Consider the following 21909-nt stretch of genomic DNA (forward strand, 5'->3'; position numbering starts at 1 on the left):
GTTTTCAGAGAAGTTGAGATAAAAACAGAATCTAACAAATATCCCATGGAGATATTTGGTGTTCTCTTTTCTTTTAAAGAATAAATTAAGATCTTCTCTGCTCCTCTCTCCTGGCTCTCTACACAGATAGTCAAAATCCCATGCCAATTTTCAAACAAATAGCTGGATCACAGTCCCCTCTGTTGAGGAAATGGCCTTATAAATTCTGTCTACAACCTGCAAAAGTTACTTTGGTTGTAAACCTTACCAATTTTACCTGAGCATTTATAAATAGTACCCATATCTGACCTGGCTCTAAGTTCAATAATGCATTTATACCCAGTATGTGAAAGGCCAAAGAGAAACCTAGTGTCTTATTCCCTCTGGTGACCTACAGTAAATAGTGTGTATTTACTTATTTACTTTGTAAATGAGGACACCCAGTGGCCACCAAGTGAAAATATTCTAAACAATCTCCCTCCGACATTGTTTATGCAAAAATACATACCCAGTTATCAAAGCTGATGACAGATATCTCTGTAACATCTGCGAGCAAGCAGTTTAGCTTCCCTAAGTTAGGCAAGAGTGGTGGGAGTTTGGCCTGATCATTTTTATATCACATCAGAGCTTGGTTGTCTCTTCTCACTTTGGATTATAAGGTATTGGCTCTGCTTTGAGCTGCATTGACTCCTCAGCTGACAGGAGGACCTAATGAGCTGTCTCTTGGGAGAAATGGAATCCAGGAGTTGGGGACACTAAGGACTGTGTCAGAAACCATAAATGCGTGAGCACAGTTTGTGAGAAACTCAGTGAACACATAAAAAAACCCACTGCTTTAGACCTTAAATTCATACTGAAAATAGAACTATGACTATTATTCCCTGATGAGAGGCAGTAGATAGTAAAGGAGAGGGGAAGAGCATTACACAGAACTTCAAGACAGAAAGACCCCCTGGGACTACCACATGCAGACATACCTCAGAGGAAGGTATGGGACTATTACATGCAGACATACCTCAGAGAAAAGGTGCCACTGGAAATTCCCAGCTACACTGCCAGCATGTTTGGGAAGTTCAATGGAGACCTGACCTAACAAATACTCAGTTAGGACCTCCTCAATGTAAAGAAACGTGTTGGGCCGCGTGAAGGGTCCAATAATCAGTAGTTGTAGCTGTAGTTATAACAAGGTAAAGTACTAGCCTGCGGGAAGCTTGGACTCTTCTTGTAGACATAGACAAGCACAAATGAAAAGAGACAATAATCAATAATGTACTGAATTATGTGGTACATGCGTAAGAAGTTCAGATTTGCCTTAGTTGGGTTTCGAGAGGCCCCTCACAGTGGTCCTTGCCCCAAGACCATCACTGTTCCTCTCAAGGCAGTACCTTTTTATGTCCAGCCTCCAGAAGTGTACCAAGAAATTACCCCCAACTAGAGCTGTGTGTAAGCAGAGACTTCAAACTTTATCAGTTTCCCCATTTGAGGGGTAGTTGATTCTTTTTCTCCCCTGCCAAGCCACCTCAGTGTAACTCCAAAGCACCAGCCTCACCCTCCTCACCTCACAATTAAGCTAGAAAGGGCCTAGCTGAATTCGCCTTAGAGGGCCTAGATTCCAAAAATAGAGCCCTCTGTCCTGGGGCCTTGTCTTTAAGGCCTAACTTCTGATTCGGACTCTGAGGCCACAGCTTCCTGCGGCAAGGGAGCCCAGAACTGTGTACAAGCTCAGCCTTTCTTAATTGCCTTACTGTTATGAAAGTTTTCTTGTTTAATGGGGGGAAAAAAAGACCAAAACAGAAATTAATGTTTCACTCTATTACCTCACCAACCAGTTGGAACTGAGAAAAGAGAGAACTCGGGGTGGACTCCAGCAATGGAAGAAGGCTCCACAGAGAAGAAAGAACTTTGAATAGGGTTCTCAAATGGTACATAAGGTTTAGTAAGTAACGAAAGCACAGTATTTCAGAACTCAGGACAAAGTCAGCAGAAGAGAATTAACAAATGCAAGGGATGGCAAAATGTCCAACTTCTAATATTAGTGCAGAGATTTCATTTGGGAAAATGAGAAAATAAGATCAACCCAGTGAAGTAAGATGAGATCATTAGAATGTTACCTGTAGCTATAGAATACTCTCTTACAGCTTAATATCTTTTCTCCTATGACATGTAAATAATATAAAAATATTATATGAAAGAACATATAAAGAACACAGTAAAGATGAAATATCTTGTTCCTTATTAGAATAATTTTGAAGTATGCCTTCTACTTCATTTACTTACCAATGTCTCCCAAGGTTTTGAGTTCCAACAACATTTATCTAGGATCTTCTTCATCTTACCAGGAGCCAAAAGGACTTATGTGTTATTCTTTCTTAAGGAAATCCTGTGCCTGGTTTTATGATGATCACCCTAGGTGGGCTACTGAGATGTAGTTTCAGCTACTTGTCTTAAACTAGCCCACATCAAACTACCTCTGTGCTTCTCACTTAACTAGTAATCCAGCAAAACAAATTTACCTTTTCCCCTGGCTTTCCCTTGTTGCTTTGAGCTAGAAGGCCTTCATTTTTCTCGGTAAAACAATCTATCATGGCTCAAGCCCACGCCCTCTATAGAGAAATAATGTAGCCCCCTTCTACCGACAAACTATGCTTGAAAACCAGTTGTCACATTGGAACTTGTTTTTTCTGGGAAGACATAAGCAAAGAGAACATCTGAGCATAAATCTCAAGAACTGCTTCAAAAGCAGTTTCAAAACAGTGCAGCAACAGAGGCCCAAAGGAAGTTCCGTGGACCGGGAAGCTCTGTGATTATTTTAGTAAAATAGCTTTTTTAAAAATGACACGATGGGGTTCTGTTTTCTCACTTGTTGAAGTGCAGATTAAAGTTTTCCCAAAGTCGAAAAATTAATTTCTTACATAACTGTACCCTAACACCAGTTGATATTTTCCAAATCCTGGGAGTTACGCTGGATCTTTGAACTCACTAAAGATAAAACTTTATTTTTCCTTTAAATTAAGTATATGATGATATAGAGATCAAAAGAAGAACAGATTCGTAAGTAAGAAGATGCTGGTTTTAATATAAACACTTTTTAAATTTATAATTTCTTTTGAAGCAGAAAAAAAGGACCAAACTTATTAACTATACATTTGAATATAAAGATCCTTCTTTAAGGCCTACCCAAAGCCAAGTTCAAACTGCATACTTTCACTGTGAATTTAAGTAGGTTCCTTTGTTCATTTTTGTATCATCCACGGGTGCAGCATCTCTGTGTTTTTGTTCCCCAGATTTAGTGAACAAAAGAAAAGGTTACAATAGGGCAGCAGCTAAATTTGTAAGGAAAGAGCTTTATAAAAAAAATCAAACTCCTAAAAGGTGTCTCAAAAGGTTTATGATATAAGAGGATTTAAAGGCATCATCCTCAGATTTCATTGACTTTCCTCCTTAGTCCCAGCAGGTCCTCCCTCCTCAAGAAGAAGCCATTTCATTTCAGCTTCAGAATGAGAGCATAGGTGTCTTTCAGAATGTTATCTAGAATTATAGCTGTCCAATGCCTTTGTCCCCAGAGTTAAAACTTAGCTTTCACAAGCTGTACTATAAGAGAATAAAGAAGGTGTTTGAACATTCAGTGTTTTATGCCACTGGAATCAGATGCTCAAAGTATAGAAATTCATAAAGCATGTAGCTTGATAATACCCGAAGCTGAAGTTTTAACTTATATTTAGAATGGGTTCCATAACGTTGATGTTCAATTACTTCCTGATTGTTTGATTATATCCTTACCTCATAACTAAAGGGATTTCAGTTGGCTTAAAAGGATATTCAATACATTAGTAAATATGTAGGAAAGTATACGTAACTATAAAAAAGAAATCAGCATTGAGTAAAATAAGGAATTGACACTTGAATGAGGCTAGGGGGTAAATTTTACTTACAAAAGCATACCATGAGGTCCCATATCATTGCAAAATGTGAAAATGCAACCTAAATTTTGATTCTGAGCTCCAGGTATGATTTTCACAGGGTCCACAAAGATAAAAGTAGAACCAGGTTTTCCTGGGCACCGAGGTCTGAGAGAAGCTGATTGATTAATATACGTTTCAAATATCAAAGGTCCTTATGGATGAATTTCTTCCACTGTTTGAGATTTCAGATCATCTATGGCCTTATGGATCCATTTACACAAGGGTATTCTCAGTAAATGTTTCACTCATAAATTGGTGAAAATTCAAATGACCCAAACAACTTCATATATCAGTCCGTTGTATTTGCAATGTTAGATGCATAGTCAGGCATTTCTCAGTCCCTTCTTGGAGGTAACAGCAGAATGAATGTGGAATCAAGCAAGCCAAAGGCCTGGGCTATCTGAGGGGAGACTGTGCGAACCTCCAGAGCTGAGTAAAAGGGCTTCCCTGGGACTTTTCCTTTGGCCCTGAAAATCCCACCAGTATTATCAGTCTCTTCTTATCCTTCAGACAAAATGTAAAGCTCTTACTTTTTGGTAGAGGGAAGAGAGGGGAAGGACAACAGGAATGAAGGCTTGATCCAGATTTGGGGATGGGCCTGAAGATCACAGGGCAAATGTGTTCCTACTTCACAATTTTGCCCCGTTGTTCTCCATACTTGAAGCTTCGGAAAACTTAATGGTGTAGCTGAAGGAAAGAAGGGAGGGAGGGAGGGAGGAAGGGAGGGAGGGAGGGAAGAAGGAAGGAAGAGAGAGAGGGAGGGAAGGAAGGAAGGAAGGAAGGAAGGAAGGAAGGAAGGAAGGAAGGAAGGAGAGAGGGGGAGGGAGGAAGAGAGGAAGGAAAGAAGGGAGAAAGAGAAAGAAAGAAAAGCCAACCACCAGTTTGACGTACCACAGAGCTTTCAGGTGAAGTCTATCTTGTTGGCTAGATTAGAAGTACATATTTACTTAAAAAAGAAGAAGAAGAAGAAAGAAAAGAAGTGCATGTTAAGTTTGTATTTATTTATACTGCAATATCTCATTTTTCACAGTCAAAAAACATTAAAGGATGGTTCCTAGTTCTTCCATGGATTTGTGTTAACCGTTGAAGGGGATCCACCCTGATAAAGACCTGTGTTTGGCCTCACCGACTGTCCAACTATCTAGCTCTGTCTCCAGATCTCAGCTAGCATAGTACTTTATCATTTCTGTTCTCTTCTTTCTCTCTTCCTTTTCAATCCTCTTTTTATTTTTAAGTCATTCTCTTCAGAAAGGTAACTGCTGCACTTTGGCTAGGACTGTCGAGTTGATCACATAACTAAAGTAAATGGGAAGTACCAGGCTCCCGGCATGCTACATCAGATGCAGGCATGAAGGCACCATCGGTTTCAGAGGCTCTGATTACCCAGAGTAGTTAAGAGCAGCCTAAGGAGAGATACTGGATTCTCAATTCATGCATCTTAATTTGGGGAGGAACACAGACCTCTTTGAGATTCTAATGAAAGTCACTGACCATATTATCCCTATGAAAGTAGGAACATGCCCATTTGTGAAAAAATAGGGATACCCCTAAAGCCCACACATACGCTTCCTAAGGAACCTTCGACACTTAAACTGTACTCCAGAATGAATGAAAATTCTGAGGCAGACGTCTGAATGGAAGTTCAAGGAATAGGAAAGACATACCCAACTACAGTACTGAGATCATAAATAGAATGGTGTTGTAAACACTTTAAGCAAGTTAGGAAGTTGACTCTTTCTGTCCACCTAAAATAATAAGCAGTGACTACAAAAGTATATACAGACTTCCCAACGTTCATAGGTGGTGTCTTCCAGGAAATATGCTTAAAAGTCAAATTTCTGAAAGCTGAACAATTGATTTATGTTTTATGAGAACTATTATGTTACCAATGGTTAGAAAGAAAAGAAGGGAAACAAAGAAAACAGCCTCTAATAGTTCCTGTACCTTGGGCTTAGGCAATCGGGAAGATAGAGGTCAAGTCTCACCACCGGGAGACAGCCCAAACACCCCTTTTACACCCAGGAGGGGTACGGTGCATAAGGCAGTGCAGCTCTCCTTCCCGCAGGCTGATGACCCTGCCATGGTCCACCTCCAGTGACAAGGACAGCTGGGCTGTGCTAGGAGTATGGAGCCAGGGTAAGAGGAAGAGTCTTGTCCTGCCTGCCACCTTCCGCTTGTGTAAGTGATTTCCCCAGTGCCCCCAGCCACCCTCCAAATGATGCTGGCGGGCCGGTTCATGGACCAGAGGCAGTCCCGCAAGATCAGCCAAGAGGGTCCCTGGCTGCGCTCAGGATAGAAATCAAATGCAAGCCAGAAGGAGGTGAAAGCAAAGTTAATTGAAGGTATAGAGAGAGTACAGGTACAGTCGGAGTGTCTGGGAGACTCAGAAAGGAAAGGAGGGAGTCTTGTCTTTGCTTTGGGTCTGGGGGCTTCTTACTGACGATCGTAGTCTGATGCCTCTGAGGCATCCAGGAACTGGTCAGAACAAGGACAGAGTTCAGGTGTCCACCATAAGTCACTTATTCCCTGGATCCTGGGGGTCTTGGGCCATGTCGAGATGTCTAGCACCAGTGGTCTGGAATACGCACACGATGGCCTTGCCTGGTCACTCCTTAGATGCTATCTGTTGTGCTGGGAGACTCCAAAGAAATCACCAACTCCTTGTCCCTTATAAGGGGGACATACATTAAGGCACGTGTAGGGCAGGGGTGCAGGTCCTAGCAAGAATAGAAGCAGGAAAGGGAGCAAAAAGCAGGTTTTTCTGGAGTCCTTCAGTTTCCCTGTCTCACAGAGATTGTGAAAATGCCAGTGAGATAGAAAGCATGTGTCAGGCCAGGTGCTTCCGATGGTGAAAGCCGTGAATGAGCAAGCTCTAGCCTCCTGTCATGCAGAGGCTCAGCAATTAGGTGAGCATATAGGTGAAGTGGACATGACTGAGGTCTTGGCCTTGGCAGGGGCAACAGATGTAGATTTGGGGAGGAAGGGACCTGAGTAGCCACATGCATCCCTGCTTCCTCAGGAGAGGAATGGGTCTTTCCTAGCGTGACCAGCTTGGTAAGTAGCACCAACACACAGTAGCTTAGGACCGTCACTAATCCCCTAACATATGAAAGGGCAACCTCAACACGGTAAAGGCATCAACGTGCGATGTGGGAAAGAGTGTGATATGAGAGATGGGGCTGCGGAGGCCTGGCCACCCCAGCCCTAGTTCATGAGCTGACCCACTTACCTCATGTGAGCCTGGTGGCCCAGATTGAAAGCTCCAGGGCTTTTCGGCCCTGCCATTTGACTTAGACGTGTTGACTTGACCGGAATTCATGTGGGTTTTAATTTGAGAGCTGGTGTTTCCTCCCAAATCACAGGGACGTCAGATTCCCATCTCCCTCGGTAGCACCTCACCCTTGCCCTGGTCTCATTTTATATATCCGGGCTGAGGAAGGACTGGATTTCCCACCTAATTAAAGGAGATTGTATTGCCTGATGTTTCCTTTCGTGTTCATTTTCCCCCTGCACACAAGCAGTTTTTTATTCTCGTGCTAAGTCCTATCCCCGGATACCGGCAGTTTAAGAGACAGGCAGGAGCTGGGTTCCTATCAGGCGGAGCCAGGCACCCCATCACCTCTTTCACCATGAGCCGATTTTCCCTTCGGTCCTCACCCCACTGCAGCCCCATCAGTGTTGTGCTTGCTCACAGAACACAGTCATTCAGAATACATGACCACTCTCGGTGGTAGGGTTCCTTGCGTGTTTCTAGTGAATGCCATCTCAGGCTGACTCTATATTTTTACTCTAGTGGAAAGGAGGCCGGTTATTATTTTTAAACACACAGAGAACCATTTTTATCACTCTTTTCATTTTATCTCATCAGTTCTATGTTCACACCACCGTGGGGGTATTTTTTGGGTGAGGTGGCGTCCCCAAATATACATAATCTTTGTAAAGTTGTATGGTTTTGTAGAGTTGAGAGAGTGGTTGGTGTTTTCTTTTTTTTTTTTTTTTCTTTCTTTCTTTTTTTTTTTTTTGAATAGCCCAAATGCCTATTCAGTGCCAATCTAGGAAAGAATGGAGTTAGCATTTTCACACCATTCCTTCCTATACAGTCCCTGAATAACCATCTAATCAAGATTTGTTTTCAATGGGGAACAAATCTTCTACAGTAGAGTATTTCAGATTTATTCCATTGGAATCTATACATTAATGCCCATTGGATGAAAGGAACTGCTTCACAAAAGCCTGGACATTGCCTTGCTGTGGCAGAAACCTTTTTCCCACTGTATTAGTGTTAAATATAAAAGAAAGCCTGGGAAAGAATTGCTTCAGCATTGTGTGAGGGAGGAACCAGGCACGCCTGAATGGAGAGGCAGGGTCCCCCATCGCATCTGAACCCGTATCAGCAAAGCCCATTCAGCCTTTCATGGCTGCTCGCTGCAGTGTGGGACCAGTGTACTCAGGGAGATGTTTAAAAATTGTGTCTATAAAAATCCAACTAGGCTTGCCGGGTCAGGTTGTACATGTGTGCAGGTTTGAGTTTGTCTCTGTGGTTTTTAATGGAGTTGGTGACATTACTGCAGTAATCATAATTCAGACCATTTCACAATTTTTTGTGGTTATCTCTATAGGGTTACCTGATTGTTTAGATAGACTCAGCCAGTTCAGTCAAACAAGCACTTTGAATTTTTCTCATGAGATTGTGGTGTGTGCGTGTGTGTATGAGTGTGTGTAGTATGTGGACACCTTTTGCTTGACCATTTCCCTCTCTAAAGCAACCTCTATCATCACTTTCAGTGTTTTTATCTTTTCTTGTATGTCCTGAGGATTAGGATGGCCTTAGATCTTTAGGCAATCTGAGTTTCATTCTTCAGCAATCCAGTGTTACGGAGTGAAAAAAAAAAAAAAAAGGCATCCAGGGGTGTGGGTTCTAATCCCAACCGTGCCTCTTACTAGCTGTGTAAAACTTAGGGTAAGTCACTTAAACACTTTGATAGCCTCAACCTTTTCTTACATCAAATAATAATAATAGGACTTGTCCTAAGAACATATAGGATGCTTTTAAGGAAAGACTAAGATGTTGTATGTGCAAGAGTTTTGTACACTGTGAAATGCTACATGGATATTATTAGGATACTTGTAGAGTTTCTTCCCAGAGTTATCATAAGGAAGACAACTCTTCATAAATGACAAATCTAGTGATATTGCTGTGACTGGTGCTAAGAGCAAATATGTGTTTAAAGAGTGTTTTCACCTGTGTGGAAAAAAGTTACTTAATAAATCCATCCTCCTCAGAGATAGTGATTTTATCAGACTCATCCACTTTTAGTGCTTACTGTTTTACTTAAATAAAAAAAACTTTAGTGATAGTAAAACCATATCTGAAAACTCTACATTTTAGTGCCAGGACACGATGTTTTCTCTCTTGCATTGTTCCATTTGTAAACTTAAAAAAAAAAAAAAAAAAAAAAGATGTCTTTACGTTAGATTTACTAAGACTATGTTGACGTCCCAAGGCCTAGAAACATGAACACCATGCTAATTCAAGGGTAGGTGTAGAAGCAGCTGGAGAACATACTGAACAGACTTTTTCATAGAGCTTTACAGTGGACTTATGGACACCCAAGGGCCAGACTTCATTTAGGGCAAAGCATGCAATACAATGAAGCAGGTAAGAGTGAAAACTCTAGAGCCAGACCACTGAGTTCAAATGCCGGCTCTACCACCCATTGCCTATGAGGCCTTGAGCGAGTTTCTTAATTTGTACGGCCTCAGTTTCCTCATTTTAAATGGGGATAATAATACTACCTACGTGGGGCTCCTGCGTGGCTCAGTCGGTTAAGCATCTGCCTTGGGCTCAGGTCATGATCCCAGGGTCCTGGGATCGAGCCCTAGGTTGGGCTCCCTGCTTAGTGGGGAGCCTGCTTCTTCCTCTCCCTCTGCCACTCCCCCTGCTAGTGCACTCTCTCTCTCTCTCTCTCTGTGCCAAATAAATAAGTAAAATCTTTAAAATTATAATAATACCTATGTGATAAGAGTTGCTATGATGATTAAATGAAATAATCTGGTAATACATAGTAAGCATTAAAAAAAGGAATGTTTGCTCTTGTTGTTATAGTGCTCTCTGTGCATGGGGCACTCAGCAAGGACTTAGAATTTGGACTGCTGACTGATGTCCTGAATGTCTTCCTGGGTTATTGGGACCTTCCTCTGGGGTTGTACTTTGTATTAACACAGTTAGAGAGGATTCACCATGATTCTTTAATCTGGCAATGACAATTTGTTTTTACAACAGTGAAAAAAGTAGAAACTGGAGCCCAATGCAATATTTTCGGCACATCACAGACCTAATGGAAGTCAGGACAAAAAGGAAATCTCCTATGTAAAAATCAGTGCAAATCCTATGACTGAAAGTGAATATAGAGCCTTTAGGCATGTATTAAGTTAACTGGATATATGTGAGGCCGACTAAATGTAAAGATGGGAACAAAGGAAATAAATGAGTATGTAAAAGGATGCGGTCACACCGACAGAGCTCAGGCAGCATGAGGAGATTGAGTGCAGCGAGGTAGAGCTGGTGGAGCTCAGACTTTCCTGAACCGGTCCTCTCTCCTAAGGCAGAGGAGAAAGAACCTGAGGATGTGGGCATTCCTCCCATCTTCAGGTCATTACCTTTGGGGGCTACTTCTCACAAGACATGGGGATCCTGGTCACAGGCCAGCAATCAGTGCTTGGGCTACCTGGTTGTGAAAGCCCACTTACTTGGCCTCTCTCGAGCTGATTATTCAGTTGTGAAGGCAAGAATGGGGAATATAAATGAAGAATGGTTCGGAGAGAGGGATTCTTCAGAGCCATTTGAGAAGTAAGGTAGAAAAATAGGAAAGCCCTAAGCCTTAGTGTTCTTGCCACCCGTTTTAATTCTCAATCTGTGATCCAAATGTAACCGTTATCCCTTGTCTGCAGAGCCCGGGGTATAAGGGTGGCAGTGGGTCAGGCTATGGACAGCCTCCACGTAGCTGACTGCTGTCTTCTCACTGGGAGCCGTTTGATACTTCCCTGTAGCAAGTGCATAGAACACAGTATTGCCTAGGGGGATCACACAGCCCATCCCTGGTTTACTCCTGCTGTCCTCACCTAATTATCAACAGTGCTCCCTTTCACTCTCAGACGTGCCCAGTTTGAACACTAAATGTGATCACCTGGTGTATTATAGTCTCCCAGTTCAGTGCCGCCATCTCCCACCTTTTGAACATTCCTTCCTTGTTAAGCTTCAGGAAATGCAGAAAACGACCCATGTCACATACGACCACTTTAGAAAGTCCTCAGACAGGTCGTTGGAGATGACAAGAGTGTGTAGATACAGAAAGCAGTGGGTGAGCACCCTTTTAGCCAGCAGACAGCATCCTAGAGCCTGTCCCTCAAGTGGAAAACGTGGAGGCAGCTGTTTGGGGGATATCTTAGTCTGGATTGCATTTTCCAAGGGTTTTTGCATACATGGTGTGGATTGAGAAATATACATATAAAGTAATAAATAAGAAAGGAGTTTATTTTTTAAACTATTAATATTGTTGCTATGAATAAAATCAGGAACTCTGAAAAACTGGGGAAAATGTAAGCTTTCCCAAAGGACCTCGGCTTCAACCTGTCTAAAGTAGAGATAGAGCGTTCCAGGAGAACCAGTCTTCCACTTGTTTCTCAGGTCTTATGTGCTGCAGTTGTAGGAAGAGCAGGCAAAAGACCCATCTGTTTATTAGGCTGTCCTACTTCAACTGGCAACCCTGGCTGAAGCTCTAGGGCATTAATAGGGATTCAGTACCCAAAATAGCCGGGGTATTGTTGGAGCCAAATCCAAGACCTCGTTCCCATAGGCCGTCATACCCGCAGCCCGATCCCTGTGCAAAGCATGTCCATCTCACCACAGAGCCCGCTGGTGTCTGCAAGGTCGGGGGTGGGGGTGCTTCCAGGAGCCATGAGCGTGACCCACCTGAGACCTGGGTGTTAGGAATGCAGTCAGCTAGCTCTGACCCACACACGCTGTCTTGTGTCTGTCTTGCCACCGTGCAGGTGACATCAGTTGCAAGGGGATGACCGAGCGCATTCACAGCATCAACCTTCACAACTTCAGCAATTCCGTGCTCGAGACCCTCAACGAGCAGCGCAACCGTGGCCACTTCTGTGACGTGACGGTGCGCATCCACGGGAGCATGCTGCGCGCACACCGCTGCGTGCTGGCAGCCGGCAGCCCCTTCTTCCAGGACAAGCTGCTGCTGGGCTACAGCGACATCGAGATCCCGTCCGTGGTGTCGGTGCAGTCGGTGCAAAAGCTCATTGACTTTATGTACAGCGGCGTGCTGCGCGTCTCGCAGTCGGAAGCCCTGCAGATCCTCACGGCCGCCAGCATCCTGCAGATCAAAACAGTCATCGATGAGTGCACGCGCATCGTGTCGCAGAACGTGGGCGATGTGTTCCCGGGGATCCAGGACTCAGGCCAGGACACGCCACGGGGCACCCCCGAGTCAGGCACATCGGGCCAGAGCAGCGACACCGAGTCGGGCTACCTACAGAGCCACCCGCAGCACAGCGTGGACAGGATCTACTCGGCGCTCTACGCATGCTCCATGCAGAACGGCAGCGGGGAGCGCTCCTTCTACAGCGGTGCGGTGGTCAGCCACCATGAGACTGCTCTCGGCCTGCCGCGTGACCACCACATGGAAGACCCCAGCTGGATCACGCGCATCCACGAGCGCTCTCAGCAGATGGAGCGCTACCTGTCCACCACCCCCGAAACCACGCACTGCCGCAAGCAGCCCCGGCCCGTGCGCATCCAGACCCTGGTGGGCAACATCCACATTAAGCAGGAGATGGAGGACGATTACGACTACTATGGGCAGCAAAGGGTGCAGATCCTGGAGCGCAACGAATCCGAGGAGTGCACGGAAGACACCGACCAAGCGGAGGGCACTGAGAGTGAGCCCAAGGGCGAAAGCTTCGACTCGGGCGTCAGTTCCTCCATAGGCACCGAGCCTGACTCGGTGGAGCAGCAGTTCGGGCCCGGGGCGGCGCGGGATGGCCAGGCCGAACCTGCCCAAGCCGAGCAGGCCACGGAAGCTCCTGCCGAGGGTGGCCCACAGCCGCACCAGCTAGAGACAGGTGCCTCCTCCCCGGAAAGAAGCAACGAGGTGGAGATGGACAACACGGTCATCACTGTCAGCAACAGCTCCGACAAGAGCGTCCTGCAGCAGCCTTCGGTCAACACGTCCATCGGGCAGCCATTGCCAAGTACCCAGCTCTACTTACGCCAGACAGAAACCCTCACCAGCAACTTGAGGATGCCTCTGACCTTGACCAGCAACACACAGGTCATTGGCACAGCCGGCAACACCTACCTGCCGGCCCTCTTCACTACCCAGCCCGCGGGCAGTGGCCCCAAGCCTTTCCTCTTCAGCCTGCCACAGCCCCTGGCAGGCCAGCAGACCCAGTTTGTGACAGTGTCCCAGCCTGGCCTGTCAACCTTTACTGCACAGCTGCCAGCGCCACAGCCCCTGGCCCCAACCGCAGGCCACAGCACAGCCAGTGGGCAGGGCGAAAAAAAGCCTTACGAGTGCACTCTCTGCAACAAGACTTTCACCGCCAAACAGAACTACGTCAAGCACATGTTCGTACACACAGGTGAGTGTGCAGGCCCCTCTGGAGGCCCGGAAGCAGGCCGTGGGTGCGAGGGGGCTGTAGGAAGGGAGGGGCAGGACGGCAAGTACAAGGGAAGGTTTGGAGACATCTTCCAGATTTGAAGGAGACCCCACTGCCAGCCATCTTCTAGAAGCCCCAACAATACCCCCATTGTAGGCGTGCAGCATCTGCCACCAAAATACAAAATCACAGAAACCCAGTGGAGAAGGGCCAAATGGGAAAAAGTCTGACAAGGAATTTGCGGGCACAATATCCCTTACATACATGGAACTTTGTAATACGGTCTTTGATTCTAGGTGTTTACAACTGGAAATGTCCTTGGAGAGTATATACTCCAGTCACTTCATTTTACAGACCAAAGTCATAGAGGCAGAACAGGGATGAGAGTTTCAGTCTGTAGTAAGTTCTGTATGAACCATCAGCTTGAAGAGGCCACAACAAGGCTGATGCAAGCTTATGCTGCATTTGTGGTCCCCGAAATGGAGAAGTGATAGACTCACTCTATTTTCTATTGCTTTTTCTCTTATTTTCAACATCTAGAGACCACAGTCTGGTCTGGGCACTAACCTTTTAAAAAGACAATAGACTGGGACATAGAGAAGTATAATTAGGATGATGAAGGAATGCAAAACCATGGCATATCATGGTTGAAGGTCCGAGGGCTGTTCAACCTGCAAAAAAAAAAGACTCAGAGCATCATATAACATCCAAGTATTTGAGCTTCTGGGGCAGCATATGTAGTAGTTAAGCTGGAGCTCTGGAGCTACGTTGCCCAGGTTTGAAATCAGACTTAGCCACTACTGAACTTTGTCACCTTGAGAAAATAACTTAATCTTTCTACACTTGTTTCCTTGTCTATATAATGGGAATAACAGTAATACATCCTTCTTAGAGTGTCGTTTTCAAGAATAAGTGAATTAATATATGAAACTCTTAAAACAACTCCTGGCACATCATCAGCACTCTATAAATGGTAGCTAACATTAGCACAGTTAGCTTTATTTAAATGGTTAGGAGAGAGACATTAAGCTTGTTCTGTTTGGCTTCAAAAGGTAGAACTGGACCAATGATTGAAAGCTATAAAGGAGATTCTTTCAACTAAATAAAAGAAAAGGTTTGTTAACAGTCTGAGCTGCTCTAAGATGGGGTAGACAGCCTCCAAAGGGACTGAGTTTCTATAATTAGAGGTGTTCCAGGAGAGAGTGGATGATCATTTCATAGGGATGATGTAGAGGGGCCTCGATCATTAGATGAGTAGTGGGGTGAGATGGTGTTTCATCTCTGGATTCTGTGATTCTAGAGCTAAGATCTCCTGATCGCACAGCTAGTGCCCTTTTCCAGCTCAATAACAGGACAGACATAGAAGTGAGTACTTCACAGATGCTCCTCCATATAAGTGACCATACATACGATATGATTTCACATAGATTCTCTCATATCTGAAAATACCTACCCCAGTGATGATCACCGTATTTGAAATTCCTATCATGAGTCCCTCTTCTGGTGTACCTCTGGTTCCAGAACACCCCTGTTAAATGACAAATAAGTTGCCAGAGAAAGTTACATAGTAGAATTACAATACATGAAAACAGATTAGTTCCTCTGAGCAACCTTGTTTCTCAGATCAGCTAGCAGGAATCTAGGGGATAGGACATAAGGCAGATAAATTTAAGTTGGTAAATAGAAAGGAAAGAAAATAACAGACACTGAATCAGTTGTTCTTAAGAATGACAGTTTTCACAACTCCAAATCAACATAGTAACTCACTACTGAATTTAGGAAGAAAATCAGGTAGTGGTAAGTCACTATGTTTATTTAGGGTAAATGTGAATGCATTAATAACCCGAGATCAATCAAGGGCAATTTTCTATGTGGTATGGGTATCATCATTATTTGGTAAATTGATCAAATAGTAATATTTCTAGTTATGTGGCACGTTATGGTTTACAGAGTGCTCTCACTTAGTTTCTCCTTTCTTCTTCTGAATAGTTGTCATATAAACCATCAAATTAAAGATTAGGGAGGAAAAAGAGACCAGTGTCTCTTTTAGCCAAAGTGTCTTGTTAGCCAAAGTTCACTTCACTGGTCTTAGATCCATAAACATTTCTATTCTCCACCCCCTGCCCCCCCGCCACCCCTGTGCATCTCTTCTAGTAGACCTAGTGGAAATAAAATTCGCATACTCTATGAGATCACATATTGAAATAAGGCTTTAAATTTGCAACACAAAATTTTCAGGGCACTATCAAAAATTGTCTTTTTGCTATATGAACACATTCATCCAATGGATTCACTAAAGAATTCTGTGGTTAACCCAAATAACTAGATTTGCCCATGAAAAAAACAGCAATGGGTTTGTACATTTAGATATCATAGATACAAAAGCTACAAGTAAAGTCATTTTATAAATCTGAGTTATGCTCAAAGTGTAGCCTTCAGATCTCTAATATACTATGAAGGTTTTGTATAGGTGTGTATAACATGGCCACATCTGGGAACAATGAAGAATACACAGATATCACTTGAGCACCTCATTTAAAAGAAGTGGAAGTCTTCCCATTCACCCTGAATTATTTGGCAGTGGCAATTTGGAAGGGCCATCTGTCTATCAAGACTTTTGTCTAGCTGAAGGAGTCCATTACCTAACAAAGTGAAAGAACAATTGGTCTAGATTTTTCAAAAGGCAAGACAGCCTGAACATATGGAAGTAATTCAGGACCTGGATTCATTGCAGCCTCCATTTCAAAACAAAGTTCTCTCCAATTTCTTAGGAAAACATAAAAAAAAACAGGGCCTCCCAACTTCACAAGAGCCCAGTGGAAGTGATAAAAAGCCAGAGCAAAAAGTCTAAATGTCAGTCTAAAAAGATTCTAGAAAGTACCACGGATACTGGGAAGAGTAGGGATGGCTTTGGTATTCTTACGGATAACCTAATCTAAAAGAATCTTACTAAGAAACAGTAGCTTGATAGAGCTAAAAGGAAAGACATTTGGGTTCTCTGTATCATGGCTATTATGCATGCTACCTAGATTTGCATTTCAGTTACTCCAACTTTAATGTCAATAGTACTTACTATCCACAACTGCAGAGAATCTATTCTGAGACTTGGACTCCAAATAAAATTCTGTGGAGCTCTGTGTTAATGATCCACATATTCACTGAAAGGAAGTGTTTGAAACAAATAAGTAGTCTGTTGTATTGACTTTGGAGCTGAGCTCCGCGGTAGAGAACCAGAAAGCCCTTGGCTGTAAAGCATATTCCATAATGATTATAACACTGAAACTTAGAGTGGGGACATAAGTGAAAGACAGTTATACTACAATTCGATTATTTGAGTTCAGTTTTGGTCCCTTTAATTGGCTGTGTGGCCTTAAGCAAATCACTTAATTTTATAACCCTCAGTTTCTTGTGTTTATAATGGAAATAATAATTTTCCTGCCTTTTGAGTAGCTGTAAAGGTATGGTGCATTTAAGAGCTTTTCATAGGGGCACCTGGGTGGCTCAGTCATTAAGCGTGTGCCTTCGGCTCAGGTCATGATCTCAGGGTCCTGGGATAGGCCCCGCATCCAGCTGACTCCCTGCTCAGCGGGAAGCCTCCTTCTTCCCCTCCCACTCCCCCTGCTTGTGTTCCCTCTCTCGCTGTCTCTCTCTCTCTGTGTCAAATAAATAAATAAAATCTTTTAAAAAAGAGCTTTTTATAAAAGGTAAAGTACTAGTTAATGTTTAAAAAAAAACCCATCGTCATTATTACCTGAGCCCCCTCCACCCAAGAGACATTGACTTTCTTTGCTGTATCTCATATCTCTGAATAATAAGCTCTTGACAAATTTCCTTCCTCTATGGAATTCAAACACTGAAGCCACGTGATACTTCTTGGGTTTCCCCTGAACTTCCTTCATAACATCAGCATTTTTTTTTTCACTCCTTAATGATTTTTTTAAGAGTAAAAGAGTATCTCTCACCTAACCACTCTATCTCCTCCCAAACAAGCCACAGTGGTACTCCATTTCTCCTAGGAGTGTCTCAAGTTCACTTTACTACAGCTTCATAAAAGTTGTGAGATACAAAACCAAGAGTTAAGGACGTATTTGAAAATAAGAGAATCAGAGAAAAACAGATGACACAAACCATCCTGTCATGGAACCAAGCAGGCTCCTCTATGCCCCCTCCCCTCAAGAGGAAAAACAAGTCAAAGGAATGGGAATGGAAGGATAGATAGAGGACAGAGAAGGGCAAGCTTTGGTGTCAATGTGGATACGGAAGGCAAGCAATAGGGAAAATTCTAAGATAACCCTGGAGCAGTAGTCCTCAAGGCGTGATCCCCATACCGTCAGCATACAAATTCTCAGGCCCATCCAGACCTGAATCAGAAACACTGTGATGGCGCCCACCAATCTGTTGTTTCAATGAGCCCTGATTCACAGTAGGTTGGGAATCATTTCCCTAGAAGGCTGGGCGATGACAAGGCTGGCATCAGGTGGCTTTTGTTACATAACATTGTTCTCTAAAATTCCACTCAGAAGAACCTATGCATTTGGAAGAAGAAAACCAGTTGAAAATAACAGCTGGATTTTATAGTGGATAAATTATATTATGGAGGCAAATACCTCATGAACGAGAGGTAAGCTAAGTCTCAAACTGCACAAGTACCACAGCAAATGTTCACCTTCGGGCACTTTAAAGTACCAACGGGTACTATCATTACATGGTTATCTCTACACCTCCCCATTATAATGTGAACTCGTGAGCCAGAAACAAGTGATAGGTAGATAGATGATAGATAAATAGACAGATAGATAGGTAAGTATCTTATACTTCAATATACCTAGCATAGTATCTTACACATAATAAACATTCAGTAAATATTTGATAAGTGAAATGAATCAAATAACCAGGATGGCATTGGAGGATTTATATACCACCAGGTAGAGGCTTGCCAAACTTAGCAAACAAAAATACAGGATGTCCAGTTAAATTTGAATTTTGGATAAACAAGTGTATTTTTAGCCTAAGTATGTCCCATGCAGTATTTGTGCCATTCTTAGACTAAAATATTATTCATTGTTTTTCTGAAAGATTTAACTGGGTGTCATGCATTTTATCTCACAATACTATCAAGGTAGAACTCTCTTTTAAGACCCAATCTTAGGACTTTTTGCTTTAAAATCTATATATGGGGGTGCCTGAGTGGCTCAGTAGGTTAAGCGTCCAACTCCAAGGTCTTGATCTCAGGGTCGTGAGTTCAAGCCCCATGTTGGGCTCCACGCCCAGCATGGAGCCTACCTAAAAACCAAAAAAAATTAAAAATAAATAAATAAATAAATAAATAAATAAAATCTATATATGAATACAGTCTAGCATATGTAGTTGCTTAACAAATACCTTTTGAGTGAGTAAGTGAATGAATGTTCAGAAATGTGGGCTTTCCAGGAGAATTTAACTCAAGGGACTTACACATAAATGCATTATTTTCTAGCAAGACTTAAATTTCTCTTTCTTTCTTTTTCTTTTTTTATTTGCTGGAGAATTTATTGTATCTGCATTTCTACTTGTGTTTTCTTTACTAACAATGGTAGATGTTTGGGCTTTTTTCTGAATCATACTATCAACAGCCCATTTATTAGTTACTGTTTTTGGTCCATTAGTGTCCTCTACCTAGGTGATAATTTTGTTTGTTACCTTGAGAAGCTCAGCTATTTCAGCCATGAATTTGATATAAAAAAATATAGGAATAGTAGTAACATAAGAATGTCAGAAATAGTATAAAAATACTGGGATCAAGATAATAATGTGATAATCCTCATCCAGAATTTGGGCTATTATTTATATCAAGCCAGTGGAGCACTCAACACGTATATGATGTGAAGTAAGAAAGCCTTGGTTTGACCACTCTCTGAGTGACTTTAAATAAGCTCCATAGTCAATCTGAGCCTTAATATTTTTACCACAAAATATATAGATCTTAATAATATTTACTTTACATGGTTGATCTAAGAATCAAATAACATTATTTCTGAGAAAGCATTTAACCATAAATACGGTAAAATCATCAAAGCCATTTAAGAACATATATGTTATAGGGCGCCTGGGTGGCTCAGTTGGTTAAGCGACTGCCTTCAGCTCAGGTCATGATCCCAGGGTCCTGGGATCGAGTCCCACATCGGGCTCCCTGCTCTGCGGGAAGCCTGCTTCTCCCTCTCCCACTCCCCCTGCTTGTGTTCCCTCTCTCGCTGTGTCTCTCTCTGTCAAATAAATAAATAAAATCTTTAAAAAAAAAAAAAATAACATATATGTTATAGTAACATCATACATCTTGCAGCAGAATCCAGAGCACAGGAAATCGTTAACAGGAGGAGGAGGTGATAATCTGGCAAGGCTGGTATCATCCTCTCATCTGTTACTGACTTGTTGGATAACCTCTTTAATGGAGATGCCATCTTCTGGGGACATTCATGTCTACCCCACTCATAAACGTGTAAGAAAAGTTAAGTAACGTAGATGAAGTTCCCTGACATCTTCAAAATTCTGCCTCACACGGAAACATGTTAGTTGTCCCTGAAGCCGCAGATGTTGTATGAATGCAGCGTGTCCCCCAGTAGGCAATCCCTCCTCCCAGTTGGCCCCACAGTCCACACTGGCCCCCAGGATCACACCCTCAGCACTGGAGAAAGGCTGGCAGGGAGTCACTCCAGCCATATCTCGGGGGTGTAGGCCTCCCTTCAACTAGACCTCTCCGGTGGAGAGCAGACTCTTCAGCCAGTGAAAGCTCTCTGCGACTTTGTGTGAGCATCCCTCCATTCTTGCCACTGAACCTTTCCCATTTTCTGTTCCCACCTTGACATTCTCCATTCAGGGACTCCTTCTGCTTTCCTCGCCGGCGGCCACCTTCCCCAACCCATACTTTCCTCTTCCTTCCCTGCTACCTGCCTTCTCCCCAAGCTCCCAGTCTTAGTTTTCTGGCCCCTCACCAGACTCACCTGAAGAGGAGGGAGTTGTGCTAGAGCAGATGATGGAGAGACCAAGAGAATGGGAGAGACAGGTGGAAACAGTGCTTCTGAAAAACATCCCACCAACAGCATTCACTGTACTTTCTGCAAGCCAGGAGAAGCCTGATTAGAATGAGAAAGAATCAGCAGAATCAGTGGGTTCTTGCTGAGCCCCCCACTACAGAAGTCACTATTCAGAGTTGGGGTGTCTCAGCCCAGTCGGATATCTTTTACTTGAACTTTGGGCAGGCCCTCTGTATCTACAAACCTAACAAGATGTCTCTTCTTTTTTTTCTTCCTAACTTGTCAGTCTTGGTAGAGTGTCAGTGCTGGTCCACGAGAAGGAGTTGAAAAGAGGCTCTTTAGAGAACAGGCATCAAAAACTGGAGAGAAGTATCTGCATTGGCCACTCCCTCCACACCATTGGAATTGTAAAGGACACTGCTGCCCCTTTAGTTTATCCCCTTGCTGTGCTGTTATCTTGGGCTCCAGAGCTCAGTTGTCACCTGCTCAGAACCCCTCTGTCAGAGCTACTTACTAATATTTCATTCATAGTACCGCTGCTTTGATTAGCATATGTAACTGAGAGCAGACTATACCCTTAACTCAGAATCACATAGCTGTAATATAATTACTTGCTTTATTGATTATCTGAAAGTTGTTTTTTTTTAAATCCTGAGTTGGCTTCCCCGTGTAATGCAAGTTATTTCTCAGTTGGTTTCATTTATCATCAGTTCCTTTCTACTGAAAAGAACAGTTGATTTTTTGCCTTCAGATGATCTGTGCTAAGTGCTTTATCTCTTTAATTTTCAAAATACCTTCATAAGACAGATACTTACTGTATTATTCTCAAGTTACAGATAAGGAAACTGAGGCTTATAGAGGTTAAGTAACATACCCAAGTCACTCAGCCAAGGAAATGGAATTCATATCTGACTCCCACATCTGTATAGCCCAAAATGGAGCGGTTTAAAGTGAAAGAGCTTATATGACCTCCTCCCTTATGTTATAATTCTAGTGTCTGCTTTGGACTTCGTGTCTCTTCCTAACGCAACGATGGACTTGCCATTCCTGGCTATAAGCTCAGACCTGAAAAGCCATCCACTTCCACTCATCTTAACTCTTCAATTCTCCACATTGAAAGCAACAATTAGCAGACCTCATCTGTTTCACATATAATGTTGAAAGCCCTTTTGGGGTCCCTATAAGCAATATGGAGGAAAATAACAAGAAAGAAAAATATTAACATTTCTACTGAGTGATACTGTTTCAAATCCACACATACGTATAAATGAAAGTTGTGGCTG

At 43.1% G+C, this 21909-nt stretch overlaps 1 protein-coding gene across 16 annotated transcripts in view; it reads left to right on the forward strand.

Annotated features, from left to right (window-relative positions):
- Positions 1 to 21909, forward strand: part of ZBTB20 (zinc finger and BTB domain containing 20) — an 804401-nt gene that overhangs the window by 754887 nt on the left and 27605 nt on the right. For all 16 annotated transcript variants that reach the window (XM_035000119.1, XM_035000121.1, XM_035000136.1 and 13 more), the window contains one exon: positions 11994 to 13598. In XM_035000119.1, coding sequence (XP_034856010.1) covers positions 11994 to 13598 — 1605 coding nt within the window. The remainder of the gene's footprint in view (positions 1 to 11993; positions 13599 to 21909) is intronic.

The sequence above is a fragment of the Mirounga leonina genome, unplaced genomic scaffold (genome assembly GCF_011800145.1).
Source record: "Mirounga leonina isolate KUSES-001 unplaced genomic scaffold, KU_Mleo_1.0 Mir_115, whole genome shotgun sequence".
Classification (NCBI taxonomy): Eukaryota; Metazoa; Chordata; class Mammalia; order Carnivora; family Phocidae; genus Mirounga; species Mirounga leonina.